The sequence below is a fragment of the Mustelus asterias genome, chromosome 26 (genome assembly GCF_964213995.1).
Source record: "Mustelus asterias chromosome 26, sMusAst1.hap1.1, whole genome shotgun sequence".
Lineage (NCBI taxonomy): Eukaryota > Metazoa > Chordata > Chondrichthyes > Carcharhiniformes > Triakidae > Mustelus > Mustelus asterias.
The window spans coordinates 4,450,542-4,466,618 of NC_135826.1; the positions used below are offsets into that span (position 1 = coordinate 4,450,542).

Genomic DNA, 16,077 nt, shown 5'->3' on the forward strand with positions numbered 1-16,077 from the left:
ATGAAAAACATGCAGCGAAAAATCAATTTCAGATGGGGTGTCTTCATATTGTACATTTTTACTGATGGCTGAAGAGGCCACTTCTTGATAGACTCCAGGTCCTGGATGATCTGCCTATAACTGTGTCTGGACAAGGCTTCAACTGGGCTTTAATTGTGACTTGGGAGCAGCCAGCACTGGGCTGCTATCCAGACTCTGGGGGCGATTTTACCATCGTGTTGCACCTGTTTTTGGACACGATGCGGTTGTAAAGCGATTAGTGCAATTGGCACTGGTTTTTGCGACCGGCACCATTTTACGAGTGCCGGATTTCCAGCACGGTCAGCCTCTCGCCGGAAATGGGTGAGAAACTGGTTAATGTATTGAAATTTATTTAAAGAAACATTTACATGTCATTAGCGAGCCCGGCGCTTAATTGTCCAGGCTCGCGACGCACCCCCCCGCCCCACCCCATGACCTCACCGGGAAAGGTTCTCGATGGCGAGGAATAGACATGCTCCCCATGAACGAGGAGAAATTGACTCGCTGGTGGAACTGGAGGCCATTGAAGCCTCCCAGGGAGGCTGAGAGCAAGGGGGGGTGCCCCTTGGGCAGTGCCAAACTGGCAATGCCATCCTGGCACCTGGGTGATGCCAGTCTGGCACCTGGGCAATGCACGCCGGGCAGTGTTAAGGGCGGGGCTAATTGGGCAGGAGGCCCGTTGTCACTCTGCAGCGGTTGGTGGGGGAGGGAGAGAGAGGGGGCCCGCTGCAGCAGCGATTGGTGGGGGGAGGACAGCGGGGCCACGATCGGTCTGGGTGACAGTGGGGAGTTGGTGGGGGCTGTATCTCGGGCTGTGGGCCCCCGCGATTGCAGGGAGGGGAGAGCTACATCAGGCTGCCTGCACCCGCAGGGGCCTGACAATTCCCTCTTTGTCTGTCAGACCCTGCTATGGCTAATGCGCATGTGCAGCATCAGAGACCTGCAAATGCGCATTACCTCCCTCTGCAGGCTTTCAGGCACGTTAAGCCTCACCCACAGGCTTCTACAGCAAGCTTCAGGCTCGCTCAGAATTTTGCAGGCAGAGTGCGTATGGTGAGGCCTAAAGACATGCCCCAAAGACGGATCTGAAACTTTCCCAGTTTCAAGTCCATCCAGCACTTAGATAGAAAATGGTAAAATCCTACCTTGTATGTATGGCTCACATTCTAGTAGTGGGTGGAGAGAAAAGGTAGAGCATTATCTTGTGGTTCTGTTCTATTACATCCTGTTCAGTAACTTGCTACTTTGAACTAGTTTTTCTAACAAGATGTCATAAACCTGAAATGTACATTTCTGAATTTCTGTACATTGCCAGAATTGGGTGGCACAGTGGTTAGCACACCTGCCTCACAGCACCAGGGACCTTGGTTCGATTCCTGGCTTGGGTCACTGTTTGTGCGGAGTCTGCATGTTCTCCTGTGTCTGCGTGGGTTTCCTCCGGGTGCTCCGGTTTCTTCCCACAGTCCGAAAGACGTGCTGGTTAGGTGCATTGGCCATGCTAAATTCTCCCTCAGTATACCCGAACAGGCGCAGGAGTGTGGCGACTAGGGGATTTTCACATTAACTTCATTGCAGTGTTAATGTAAGCCAACTTTCGATGCTAATAAATAAACTTAAATTGAGTTTCAAGGAGATCATTTATCCTGCACAGTGAGCACTCATCTAAATTGTGGGTGAAACTTAGTTGGGTTATGGTTGAAAGTCTTGAGTAGATTACAACATTGAATCTCATTCCTTATGTAAAAACTTCTGTGGATTTACACTCATACTCTTTTTCTATAGGCCTGCAATTTTGTTTCATTGCATCAAATAGTTGGAATTTGAGACAAATCTGGCCTTAGTTTATTATAAATTGCACTTAGTATTTTCTCTCAAATTTGAATTCTAAGGAACTAAGGAAGATTAGTATCCTGAACTTCTCGTGAAAATGTAAAAGGAACTCAATAAAACCAAAAAGTCATCCTAAAACTAAAAAGTAGCCTTTGAGAAAATTTCAAGTGCCCTCAAACAAAGTGTTTTCATGCCTGTAGAGCCACCATATAAATGTTTTTAATACAGATTGCTCTCTTTTTGTTTATTTTATTCACATCAGGATATCTTTCTAACACTGCTTCCAACTTCTGAAACAGTAGACTATTACCTTCAGGAAAGGTATGCAGAATTCATACTTGTAATTTTGGTTCCTTTGCCAAGCGTGGTGATAGGGAAAACAATGCCTCTAGTTCTGTAGACTAAAGTTAATATAATTGTTTTGCTTTACTGGTTATAGCCCCTACTGTATGCATCACTATAATTTGCCAGTCTTGAGATCATTAATTGTAAAGTTTTTTTTTGTAATTTTCACTAAGAAAGGTAGAACGGCCCTGGTCTCCTGCTGGCCAGCCCTGATCCCCGATCCCACATTAACCACCGCCCCCCAGATGCAGAGTTTCCTCCTTCCCTTCCCTCCCTTCCAAACTTCACCCTGTCTGGCCCCGCCATGTGAGACATTGCCCCCTCAGCCCCTGTCCCCTTGGCACAACTGATGCCCAGTGGGCACTGCCAGTGTGCCAGGCTGGCAGTGCAAGGGTGACCAGTGGGCAGTGCCATGGTGCCAGGCTGTTGCCTGGTGCAAGGCTGATTTTGATCTCCTATTTAAATTTCCTGCCCCGCTATGCTACTCAGCCAGCATAGCAGGGTGGGAAAATCACGCCCAAAAGATCTGTTGGGAGAACAACAGAGCTGCCCTTGTGTCTTGTCTAACATTCATTCTGCAACTGTCACCTCAAAAACAGCTTACATGGTTATTCATTTATTTGCTTTTTGTGGGACTTTACTGTGTACAAATGTGTATGTATACATTACAGAAATGACTGTACTTCAAAACATAGATCAATTGGCTGTAAGATACATTGAATTATTCTGTAAGAGCTCTGTAGTTCATATCCCAACATAGGATCCTTAGACAACACCATACAAACCCACAACTGCTACCATCTTGAAGGACAAGGGCAGCAGATATATGAGAACACCATTACCTTGAAGTTCCCCTCCAAGTCACTCACCATCCTGAGTTGGAAATATATCACCATTCCTTCCCTGTCACTAGGTCAAAGTCCTGGAACTCCCTCTCTAACAGCACTATGGGTACTTCCACCACATGGAGTGTAGCAGTTCAAGAAGGCAGCTCACCACCACCTACTCAAGGTCAATTAGAACATAGAACATTACAGCGCAGAACAGGCCCTTCGGCCCACGATGTTGCACCGACCAGTTAAAAAAAAAAACTGTGACCCTCCAACCTAAACCAATTTCTTTTCGTCCATGAACCTATCTACGGATCTCTTAAACGCCCCCAAACTAGGCGCATTTACAACTGATGCTGGCAGGGCATTCCAATCCCTCACCACCCTCTGGGTAAAGAACCTACCCCTGACATCGGTTCTATAACTACCCCCCCTCAATTTAAAGCCATGCCCCCTCGTGCTGGATTTCTCCATCAGAGGAAAAAGGCTATCACTATCCACCCTATCTAAACCTCTAATCATCTTATATGTTTCAATAAGACCCCCTCTTAGCCGCCGCCTTTCCAGCGAAAACAATCCCAAATCCCTCAGCCTCTCCTCATAGGATCTCCCCTCCATACCAGGCAACATCCTGGTAAACCTCCTCTGCACCCTCTCCAAAGCCTCCACATCCTTCCTGTAATGTGGGGACCAGAACTGCACACAGTACTCCAAGTGCGGCCGCACCAGAGTTGTGTACAGTTGCAACATAACGCTACGACTCCTAAATTCAATCCCCCTACCAATAAACGCCAAGACACCATATGCCTTCTTAACAACCTTATCTACTTGATTCCCAACTTTCAGGGATCTATGCACACATACACCTAGATCCCTCTGCTCCTCCACACTATTCAAAGTCCTCCCGTTAGCCCTATACTCAACACATCTGTTATTCCTACCAAAGTGAATTACCTCACACTTCTCCGCAATTAGGGATGACAATGAATTCTGGACTGGCCAGTGAAGCCCACATCCCTTGAATGAATTAAAAAGAAATATAGCTGGATAGGTGTGGTAATTTGCTGTCCCCCAACATCCTCAACATCATGATCTATGTCTTCCCTCTCAGCAGACTGAGGCCCAGAAGCTCTATGCTTCACAGCAACTTTGTGAACAGCATGATGCTCTGTGAATTCTGCCTAGGCTGTATTGGAGGATATTCCCAGACTCACCAAAGCATCAGAATTGTTGTTATAATCCTTTTAGTCCTGCTCAACAATAGCACTTTCAGAAGCGTAAGGGTTCATAAGGTGTATGTGGATGGCACATAGGAATTACAAACCAAACCTGTGGTGAGAAACCTTCATCTCAAGGAGCCACCCTTGTACTCATTCATGGTTCAACGAGAGGTAGAATGGATGACTGATGCAAATTAAAGCTATTAGCCAGAATTTTATGAGCATGCATGGGTTCCATAACTGGGATTTTACCGACAGCTGTTGATTAAGAGGCTGTCAACAGAACCACCATCCTATAGAACATAAGATATAGGAGCAGAATTAGGCCACTTGCCCCATTGTTCCGCCATTCAATCATGGCTGTTATTTTTCTCATCCCCATTCTGTCTTTCCCCCATAACCCCTGATCCCCTTATTAATCAAGAACCCATATATCTCTGCCTTAAAGACACTCAATGACCTGGTCTCCACAGCCTTCTGCAGCAAAGAGTTTCATAGGTTCACCACTTTCTGACTGAAGAAATTCCTCCCCATCTCTGTTTTAAAGGATCATCCCTTTAGTCTGAAGTTGTGCCTCTGGTTCTAGTTTTTTCTACAAGTGGAAACATCCTCTCCACATCCACTTTATCCAGGCCTCGCAGTATCCTGTAAGTTTCAATGAGATCACCCCCTTATCCTTCTAAACTCCAACGAGTACAGTCCTCTAACAGAGTACGAACTCCTCAACCGTTCCTCATATGACAAGCTCTTCATTCCAGGGATCATTCTTGTGAACTTCCTCTGGGCCCTTTCCAAGGCCAGCACATCCTTCCTTAGACATGGGGCCCAAAACTGTTCACAATACTCCAAATGGGGTCTAACCAGAGCCTTATACAGCTTCAGAAGTACATCCCTGCTCTTGTATTCTAGCCCTCTCGACATGAATGCTAACATTGCATTTGCCTTACTAACTGCTGACTGAACCTGCACGTTAACCTTAAGAGAACCTTGAACAAAGATTCCCAAGTCCCTTTATGCTTCTGATTTCCTAAGCATTTCCCCATTTAGAAAATAGTCTATGCCTCCATTTCTCCTTCCAAAGTGCATAACCTCACACTTTTCCATATTGTATTCCATTTGCCACTTCTTTGCCTATTAAGGATGACTGTCTGCTTCTCAGAGCTGTTGCCCAGAGAGCTGCAAAGTTGACAGCAGTTGAAGCTGAAAGGAGAAAGAGAGGGACCTTTCAAAATAAGGTGCCCTTGAAGGACTTAGAAAAAATTCTCTCGTATGCCCGGGGTCAAGTAGACAAGCCCTGGTGATTGGAAAGTTGAATCCTTCAATGCTGGTGTCAGAGCCTCATGTGTTTTTGTTCCCCAGGGGACTTTTTTTTGTGTTCTCATGCATTTAGAAAGAAAGCAGCCCCAGGATGTCACTGACAGGCCAACTTGGTGACCCTGGCAGTCTCCTCATGTGGCAGGGGACAGTTTCAACGCTTGTAGAATGTCAACGGAGGTGCAAAATTGTTATTACTAGACCAGTTAATTATCTTAACTATAGTCAATGGGCAGCTGAGCCACTGTCATTCCCAGTTTCGAAATTTCTCATTGCGCTGTCAAGACATCAGCCTGGAGCTTGGGAAAGTGGGGGGCTAGATGGTGCCAAACACGAGGGCACGGGCTAGAAAGGGCACGGGTTTGACATTGGAGACAGCATCTAGACCAGGCATATCCAATGTTGTCCCCAAGCTCTTTGATATGGCCCACTACTTAGTTGGACGCAGCCATTGAAGACAGCTGTAATTGAAGAGGATGTAATTTTGAAACATGCTGCAAGCCTGATCATCCAATTCCAGTCTTGTTTACCCATGCTTTTGGCTATTCATAGGCTCTCTGATGAGTTAATTAGCAGGCAATGCAGGGATGAACCAACCTGTGACCGGGGAAGCCAAATACAGTCAGTTGCCAGATAACTTTGAATGATTGGTTGCAACATGGGGAGCTCAGAGAAGCTGCAACAGGCCAATGCAGATTGAAATGATGATTGGATGTGGCCCAGCCAGACCCTGGCGTCATCAGATAGCATCATGTTTAATTTACTCCAAGGCAGAAGTGGGGTTGAGAGTGGAGGAAGTTGAATGGAGCTCAAGGGGCCTCAGACAGACTGCGAAGATCCTGCCCTAGTTGTGCTGGACTCAGATAGGCCTCAGGGGAACCAGGAATGGCCTTTGGCAATGGGCTTAAAGAGGTTCTTTTTTCAATGGGATTGGTTAGAGATTTTTTGCAGCTCCCATGAGGGACCTGGTGACCTAATCCTGGTGAGTATGTGTGTGTGTGTGTATGTAAAGGAGTTGGGGGGGGTGGGGTGGAGGACGGGTAGCAGTATCTATGGAAAAGGGGTAGTGTGTGTGGAGGAGAGGGCAGTGTGTATGTAGTGGTGGAGGGAGACATGTGTATGATTGGTGGAGGAGGCAGGTTTGTGTGTGTGGAGGAGCAGGCAGTGTGTACGGAGGGGGAGTCTGTGTGTGGAGAGGAGGCAATGTATGTGTATCTCTCGCAAGCTGACACTCCCAGGTCTGTGCCTTGCAACTCAGCCTTTAACTGGGAGCCTTTCTGGTCCTCACTCTCAACTTCCCTGAATAGGTAAAAGCAAATTACTGCGGATACTGGAATCTGAAACAAAAACAGAAAATGCTGAAAATCTCAGCAAGTCTGACAACATCTGTGAAGAGAGAACAGAGCTAATATTTCAAGTCTGGATGACTCTTCATCAGAGCAGCTCTGTCTTCCAGGGTTTTCCAGACATGAAATGTTAGCTCTGTTCGCTCTCCACAGATGCTGTCAGAACTGCTGCGATTTTCCAGTAATTTCTGTTTGTGTTTCCTGAATAGGACATATTTTCCAAATCCATGTTCTTTGCTCCTTGACTTCAGTCTTTTCTGGAACTTCCTTCTATCCCATTCCTTGGTTTCTGGGACTATTCTGTTCTTTTGTTTTGTGACTTGCTTTCTGTTCGCTTGTAATGTCCTGCTTGTACAGGCAATCCAATAGCACTGACCTTCTTAACTGAACTAACTACCTTTGCTTTTCTGTGGGGACCTTGGTTGCTAGCCAACAGCCCAGTATTTTACATCCTGTGTTTGTTTTGGAGTTGTAAAAAACCTCATTACAATGCAAGCAAAGATTAAAGTGAAACTACACTGATGTTCTCAACCCTTTCTTCACACACAAAAGCCGAAACACAAATTGAAGTTAAATTTAAAGCTATAGGTTATGCCCAACACACAAAAACAAATATAATTATCTAAAACTACTTCTAATTCCTAACACATGACAAGCTTGCACACAATAGGAAGAAGAGGTCTTAGCCCAGGACGTGGTGGGATGGCTGAAATTAAAGCCCTCACTCCATATGAGGAACATGCTATCACACTGATCAGAGAGGACAGGAATCGTTTACGTGGCAATGGTGACATGGGCAGTGCTAACCCAAGTAATAATTCTGCACCAGTTCATCCCTGAGAAAACCATGCTGAGAGTTCATTCTGCTATTTTCCAATCACTTGCCATGCTTAAATAATCTCGATTTTCTTTCATAGGCGCCTCTGGAAAGTGTCTGAGAACATCATCCAGCTTGGCAACATCTCCGGCCCTGAAGACATATCAAAGGTGGAAGAAGTGGACAGCACCATTAAAAATCCACCATAGTGCTCCCCACACCCTCCACCAGCACAGAAACACACACTTTAACAGGACCTAGTGTAGAGTAGCCTCGGGGTCACAATATGGTAAGTACAGCACACAAGCAGATGGAGGATGTGGCGTCCAAGTATCTGGCACTCAGAGGACTACTGGAGGCCATGATTTTATGGAGTTCAGGTCTGATGATGAGCCTTCAGACTTGGTCCTTCCTCAGTTGTTGGAGATTCAGCAACAAACAAGAGAATATCAGAAAGAGTTGTCAGCTGTTAAACACAGATCAAAGTGAACAATGGAGATGTCTATCTGTTCAATCTGAGTTTATAATGCCAGCATGCCAATACACCTAAGCAAACACTAGTAGGATGACAACCGTCATGGAGATCTGGTCCAGGACATAGATCCTGCACTGCACATCATTGGTGTAGGCATTTGTGGCATCCATCACTGGCTACACAAGAGCAGGGTGGGGCAACACAGACTCACTCCATCTTTCCCCTCTCATCAAGGAATCAGTCAGGGGTCCTTGGATGCTCCTAGAAAGGGGAGGGGGTAGCATCTGGACATCCCGGGGCCATCTACCCAGGTGACTCCAAGAGTTTCCAGCTGACCCCAATACCCTCTTCCTGTGACCCCAACACCTCCAGTGACCCAAAGCAGACCGGGGACATCGAAGTCTTGACCCTTCAAGGAACAAAGTCATCACAGACAACAGGACATGGAATTCAGCAGGCTGCCTCCATCTCTGCTGTGGATGTTGGGACGTACCAAGACATGGTGGTAGAGTTAGGAAAATTAAGAAATATTAGGAGCACAAAGGTCGCACGATGTTGACCACGTTTACAAACTTTGCACCAATGTAACTAGAATACCACCCATGTCACAACTTTTGTGTTTGCCTCCTCTGTACACTGTATTGCTGTCCAGGCGTGACACAATGGTTCCTATCACCACTTACTACAGATATCAAAACTAGTTAGATTTTGCCTTGGATTGATGTTGTCAGCTTCCATATCGCCATAGTAAATGTGTGTGTGTGCGCGTGTGCACACTCGTATCATTTCCAACAGCATTGATGCCTCATCCTTAATGTCAAGTCTGCTTGTGTATGGAACTACATTCACATGATGTGCTGCTTGATGTCGTCTTCGTTCTTGCTTGTTTAAGATTGCAGCTAAGATATTCGTCCATCTTGTCTGCATTATTATAAGGTGAAGATCTCATGTCCATTGAGACATGTAAATATATGAAGAAGGTTGACAGATCCCCAGCACTATTTATGTAATGTCATCTGGAAGCAATGCTTATCTATGAGACCCTACTCAAAGACTGTTGCGCGATCCTGTCCGCCTTGAGCTTATCTGACTCAGTGCACAACTGCTATGATAGATCAGTGAGTAGTGGGAGCATCTTTCCACTTTAAGTGCTGGAGCTCTGATCCTCAAAGGCACTTCATTTTGCTGGCGCTTAAGCCTCCCACCTTCCTGATCTTGTAGTTTTGTGCATTGCGGTCATTAGGCTCTCGTCACAATGTGGGGATGCAGAGCTGAGCCACACATTTTGAGTCACCTTCTCTCACCTATACCCTTCCCAGGATAATTGAAGATATTTACAAATTGGATGTGCTGTGATTAAAGGAGCCTTGGAGCTATAGAAGTACAAATGGTACATTTTGACACTTTTGAGTGTACCAATGGAATGCAACCCAAAATGTAATGAGTTTGGTAAGTATTTTTTATTGTCAATCAAACTTTACCGTGAGTGGTTCATGGTATCTTTGCATTTTGCAGCAGGCAAGGGCCAGGGCTCACCATGAATGTATTGTCCCAGATTGATCTCTTTGCAGAGCTTTCTCAGCCTGAAGACATATAGGGCCTGATTTTACCCTTTTCATTCTAAGTGCTGAATCTGGGCTTAATTCAGATCCAACTTAGAAATCTGCTTTCAGGCGCCCCCATACGCACTCAGCCTGAAAAAAAACCCGCCAGCCCCATTCGTGCTGTGGGTGGGGCTTAGCGCAGCTGAAACGATCGGAGCTCTGAACTGCGCATGCGCAGTTAGAAAAAAATTGAAAATGCGCGCCCGTGTCAGCTCGCTCCCGGGCTGCGGAAAACGGAGAAAGCGGCCCGGGAGTGAAAAGCGGGAGCAATGACCCCCACAGTCATCACTTCCCCCTTATACACCCCCTCCCCCGCTACCCAAACCGATCGCGATTCCTGCCCCCCTCACCGATCGCCCGCAGAGTGGCAGCAGACCTCCCTGCCCCCCCCCCCCCCCCCCACCAGAGATCCATCTGCCCCCCCACCACTGAGCAATCGGGCCTCCCCCCCACCCCCAGAGATACATCTTACCAGCCTCCCTCCTTCCCCCCCCCCGCTTAGAGAACGATCTGGCCTCACTCCCCCCCCCCCCCCCCTCCAGAGAATGGTCTGGTCTCACTCACCCCTTCCCCCCCAGACAACGATCTGGTCTCACTCATTCCCCGCCCCCCCAGAGAATGGCCTGGCCTCACTCCCCCCCCCCCCCCCCCCCCCCCACCAAGAGGAACAGCTGACCCGCCTTCTTCTCCCTCCCCACCAGACAACGATCAGCCCTCCCGCCTCCCCCACCACCAAACAACAATCAGCCCTCCCCCCCCTCCCACCAGACAACGATTGGCCCTCCCCCCCCAGACAACGATCGACCCTCTCCCTCCCCCCCCCCCCACCAGAGATACATCTGACATGCCTCCTCCTCTTCCCCCCCCGACCAGACAATGATCTGGCCTCACTCACCTCCCACCCCCCGCCAACCAGAGAATGATCTGACCCGCCTCCCTCCTCCCCCCCGCCACTGATCTGAGTCAGAGAGCCGTTGGAAGCACTGAACTCGCCTCTTCAGCAGCTGGAGCGCCCAATTCAGATTTATTCAGCAGGTTCATTTTGGTGCGATTCCAGAACGGCGAACGTGGTGGTAAAGGGGGAAATGCTGATAAAGTTAGGCGGGCAGTTCATTAATTCAATTTAAATGCACACAAATGCATTTAAATTGCCGTTGCGCCCGTTTCGGCGCAAATCAGATTGCCGCCATTCCCAGGTTTCAGTAAAGTGGCAATCTGCGTGGACGCGGGCATGGATCGCGTTAATGGCCTCACACCTGACTTTACCACATTTTCCCGTGATGCAATGGTAAAATCGGGCCCATAGTCACAACTGCACTGAGGATTGCAGAGCTGCTCCTGCCTCTATTAGGTTTTGTGGCAACTGGGACACTGCAGAGACATAAGAGGCCGTGCCTTCTGCCGTTTGGTGTAGGAGCGACCTTGTCCAGGACCTTCTCTCAACAAGGACTCATGTTACTATGTTACATGAATATGTTTCATTGCTTCACTCTCCTGATTCCCTGCATTATAATTGTTATGACCCAGGCCAGAAACTCCAAGGTGTTCTACAAAGTCAGCCTAGACCATAGGTTTTGCACTCTGACTTTGACATGGGTGAGCATAATATGTTTCATTCCAGGTATGATTCAAGTGACACATTCCTTAAGAACACAGTTAAACAGAAAAATCAGCATAACTTTTACTGATTACAAGAGAACAACCATCATACTATATAAACCTTAACAGCTAAGTATACTGTTCAAAAACAAACAACCCCCAGAAAGTACAGAAAGTAAGTATGCTCATGTGATGCTGGATTTTGCAGCTTTTTAACAGCTGCTGTGAATGAATCCTTTGCCTGTTGAATTAAATGCTCTAACTACCCAGTCCTGGAACTTTCACGGTAGAGATAGAGACATTGCTTGCCCCTAGCTTCTAGCTAGCAACTTATGGACGGCAGAATTTTCACTTCAGAGAGACAAGAAATACTGCTTTCGGTCCGCAGTGCAAACTCTTCTTCAGAGCTCATTTGCCTTCTTTACTGCCTGCTATACCTGAGCGCTTATTTTCAGCGACTGATGCACTTGAACACCAAGGTCTGAGAATCCACTCTCAATTTACACCCATTCAAATAATAAATCGGTTTTCCTATTATTGCTATGAAAGTGGATAACCTTACATTTATGAACTGACTTTTAACTGTCCTCTGAAATAGCCAAGTAAGCCACTCCGCTGTATCAAATTGCTACAAAACCTAAAAAGGAATGAAACTGGATAGACCACCCAACATGTACCTAGGCACTGGAAATGACTAGCCCTGTTGACCCTAGAAATTTCTCCTGATTGACATCCAGGACTTGTGTTAATATTGGGAGAGGTCTCAGAGACTGTATAGTCAAGCAACACCCTGACATAGCTATACTCACAGAATTACATCTTACAATGTTACCAGACATTGCCCCAACAAAAGTATAGACCCACCAAAAGTGGTAGCACAGTGGTTTACATTGTGTTGGAAGTTGCCCTGGGAGTTCTCAATATCAACATAACTCCATGAGGTCTCATGACATTGGGTCAAACATAGCCAAGGAAACCTCATGCTGGTTACCACCTACTGCCCCCCTCAGCTGATGAATCAGTACTTCTATTGAACACCACTTGGAGGAAGGACTGAGGTTGGCAGGGGCACAACATGTACCCTGGGTGGGGGACTTCAATAGCACTGCTGCCTCAAAGCACCAGGCATCTGGGTTCAATTCTGGCCTTGCGTGACTGTGTGGAGTTTGTACATTCTCCCCATGTTTTCATCGGTTTTATCTGGGTGCTCTAGTTTCCTCCCACAGTCCAAAGATGTGTAGTTTATGTGGACTAGCCATGCTAAATTTCCCCTTAGTGTCCCAAGATGTGTAGGTTAGGGGGTTAGCAGGGTAAATAGGTGGGGTTACGGGATAGGGCCTGGTGGAATGCTCTATTGGAGGTTTGGTTCTGACTCGATGGGCCTAATGGCCTCCTTCTGCACTGTAGGGATTCTGTGAACTATCACCAAAAGGAATTTGGTAGCACCACTACTGACCAAGCCCTAAAGCTGCTGGATTGGGTCTTTGGTAGATGGTGAGGAAACCAACAAGAGGGAAAGACTTTCTTTACCTCATCTTCACCAATCTACCTGTCACAGATACATTTGTTCATAACAATATTGGTAGGAGTGACTGCCAATGTTCTTGGGGAGACAAAGTCCTAACTTCGCATTGAGGATAAACTCTATTGTGTTGTGCAGCACTATCACTTTTCTAAATGGGATAGATTTTGAACTGATCGAGTAACTTAAAATTGGACATCCATGTGGCACTGTGGGCCATCATCAGCAGCAGAATTGTGCACAACCACAAGGTGTAACTTCATGGCATGGTTTATCCATCTCTCTACCAATATCATCAAGCTGGGTGAACAACCTTGGTTTAATGAAGAGTTCAGAAGGAGCAGTGCCAAGCATGCCGAAAGGTGTCAAGCAGTGTGTGATAGACAGAGTTAAGCGATCTTACAATTCCAATGGATAAGATCGAAGTCTTGCAACATCCAATTATGACCGGGTCAGGACAATTGAGGAGACAACTCCACAAATCCCCATCCTCAATGATGGGAGTACCTAGCACATCGGTGCAAAAAGATAAGGCTGAAACATTTGTAGCTGTCTTCAGCCAGAGGTGCAGAGCAGATGATCCATCTCAGCTTCCTTTGGAGGTCCTCAGCATCAAAGATGTCAGTTTTCAGCCAATCCGATTCACTCCACATATCATCAAGAAATGACTGGAGGCACTGGATATGGCAAAGACTATGGAGCCTGACAACATTTCTGCTATAGTACTGAAGACAATCTCCAGAACCAGCTACACTCCTAGTCACGCTGTTCCAGTACAACTATAGTATGTCCAGTTCACAAAAGTAGGCTAATTACTGCCCCATCAGTCTACTCTTGATCATCATAGAAACCCTACAATGCAGAAGAAGGCCATTCGGTCCATCGAGTCTGCACTGACAACAATCCCACCCAGGCACCTTCCCCGCTTAGTTACCCTGCTAATCCCTCTAACCTATCACATCCTGGTACACTAAGGGTTAATTTAGCATGTCCAATCAACCTAACCTTTGGACTGTAGGAGGAAACCGGAGGAAACCCATGCAAACAGGGGGAGAATGCAAACTCCACACAGACAGTGATCCAGGTTCCCGGATCTGTGAGACAGCAGTGCTAACCACTGTGTCACCCCAAACTGATCATCAACAAAGTGATATAAAGCATTGTTGACAGTGCTATAAAGCAGCACTTAATCTGCAGTAACCTGCTTATTGATGCTCAGTTTGGAATCCACCTGGGCTTCTGAGCTCCCGCCCTCATTCCAGCCTTGGTCCAAACATGGACAGAAGAGCTGAACTCAAATTGGTGAGGTGAGAATGATTGCCCTTGACATCAAGGTAACATTTGGTCAACTGTGGCACCAAGGAGCTGAAGCAAAACTGAAGTCAATGGGAGCCAGTGGTAAAATTCTTCACTGGTTGGAGTTAATACAAAGGAAGACGGTTTTGATTGTTACAGCTCAGTCGTCTCAGTCCCAGGGCATCATTGCAGGAGGTCATGAGGGTAGTGTCCTTAGCCCAACCATCTTTAACTATTTCATGAACGACGTTCCCTCCATCATTAAGGTCAAAAGTGGGGATGTTCGCTTATGATTTGGAGCAGGTTGGCTCAGAATGGGAGCCTATTTGTGACCTCTATACCTCAAACTCCACCACAGCAGGTTGATTTACCCTTATATCCTGGCAATATTCATTCAGTATTAAAAGTAGTTTCTTAAGATTGTGATTGTTTTAGAGCTATGAAACAGTTAGTCAACTATTGTGCATAATTGTCTATTTCTATGTCTAATTTAATAGATAAAATGTAAAGATCATCCAAAGATTTTATTTCTATTTAGGATGTTCCCAAATGAGCTTTCAGCCCTTACAGTGGACATGTTGCATAAAGACATTCGCTGCAGAGGCATGCCACCAATAGTAAGTTAATTGAACAAGTACATATTTTGTATTCCTCTTTTATCAACCACATTTAAAATAGAAATAGACAAGGAGATTGAGGCCAAAGGAGCTGTTCAAGTTTTGTGTTTACAAGAATGTAATACAAAATATTTTGTATTGCTATAAATCGCCAGTTATGCAATTATAAAATGAATGATAAAAAACACAGTTGGCTCAGAAAGCACCTCATCTTTCAGTGTGACACTGTAAAGCCTTCTGGACTCAATACTAAGGTCAGCAATTTCAGGCTATAATCTCTGCTCCATTTTTCTTTTGCTTGTTTCATTTTTTTTTCCTTTCAGATAGCAGCACACTTGCTCTAGGCACGACGTTTGTTTCTGTTCTTGCCTTGTCAATGTTTCCTTTGGCCCTGGAAGACTGTCATTCATTCTCTCCTGTCTTTCACTCTATCACAGACATTATTTTTGTCTTACCTACTGCCTTGCTCAAAATCTGACTTTTTTCAATTCTGGTGAAAGGTCACAAACTTGAAATGTTAAAACATACAAATAAGGAGCAGGAATCAGCCATTCAGCCCCTCAAGCATGCTCTGCCATTTAATAAGATCATGGTTAATCTGATAGCAAATTCAAATTTGTGCTCCGCCTACACCCAATAACCTGTCATCCCTGTCACCCCCTTGTCATCTCCACATCATGACCCCCTTGCTTACCAAGGATCTATTCAACCTGCCTAAAAAATATTCACACTCTGCTTCCACAACCTTTTCAGGAAGAAAGTTCTAAAGACTCATGACCCTCAGTGAAAAAATATCACATCTGTTTTGAATGGGCCACCCCTTATTTTTAAACAATGACCTTTTGTTCTAGATTCTCCAACGAGAGGAATCATCCTCTCCATCCATCCTACCAAGGATCTTATGGATGGGCTTCTCCAGTCTCATCTGTACCTACCTTTCTGCCAGCAAGAATGGAGAATTTTGCACTCTTGTCAAAATTCCATTTACTGTTGCAGCACTGGAGAATCCCAGCTGTGGACGAGGCTGAAGGTTTTTGTATATGTGTCATTCAATCGGATACAAGCCTAGCCTGTCCAACGTTTCCTCATAAGACAGCCCACCCATTCCAGATACTAGTCTGGTAAACCTCCTCTGAACTGTTTCCAATGCATCTACATTCTTCCTTATATAAGATGACCATTACTATTCACAGTAGTTCAAATGTGGTCTCACTCGTGCCCTGTACCAGTGATGCTTACAT

The 16,077-nt window shown here is 46.0% G+C and overlaps 1 protein-coding gene across 1 annotated transcript in view; it reads left to right on the forward strand.

Moving 5' to 3' along the window:
• LOC144479380 (cation channel sperm-associated auxiliary subunit delta-like) overlaps positions 1-7,932 on the forward strand; it is a 145,306-nt gene extending 137,374 nt beyond the window's left edge. The window contains exons 13-14 of the mRNA XM_078198000.1: positions 2,114-2,172; positions 7,824-7,932. Of these exons, the coding sequence (XP_078054126.1) occupies positions 2,114-2,172; positions 7,824-7,932 (168 nt within the window). The remainder of the gene's footprint in view (positions 1-2,113; positions 2,173-7,823) is intronic.
• The last annotated feature ends 8,145 nt before the right edge of the window (positions 7,933-16,077 follow it).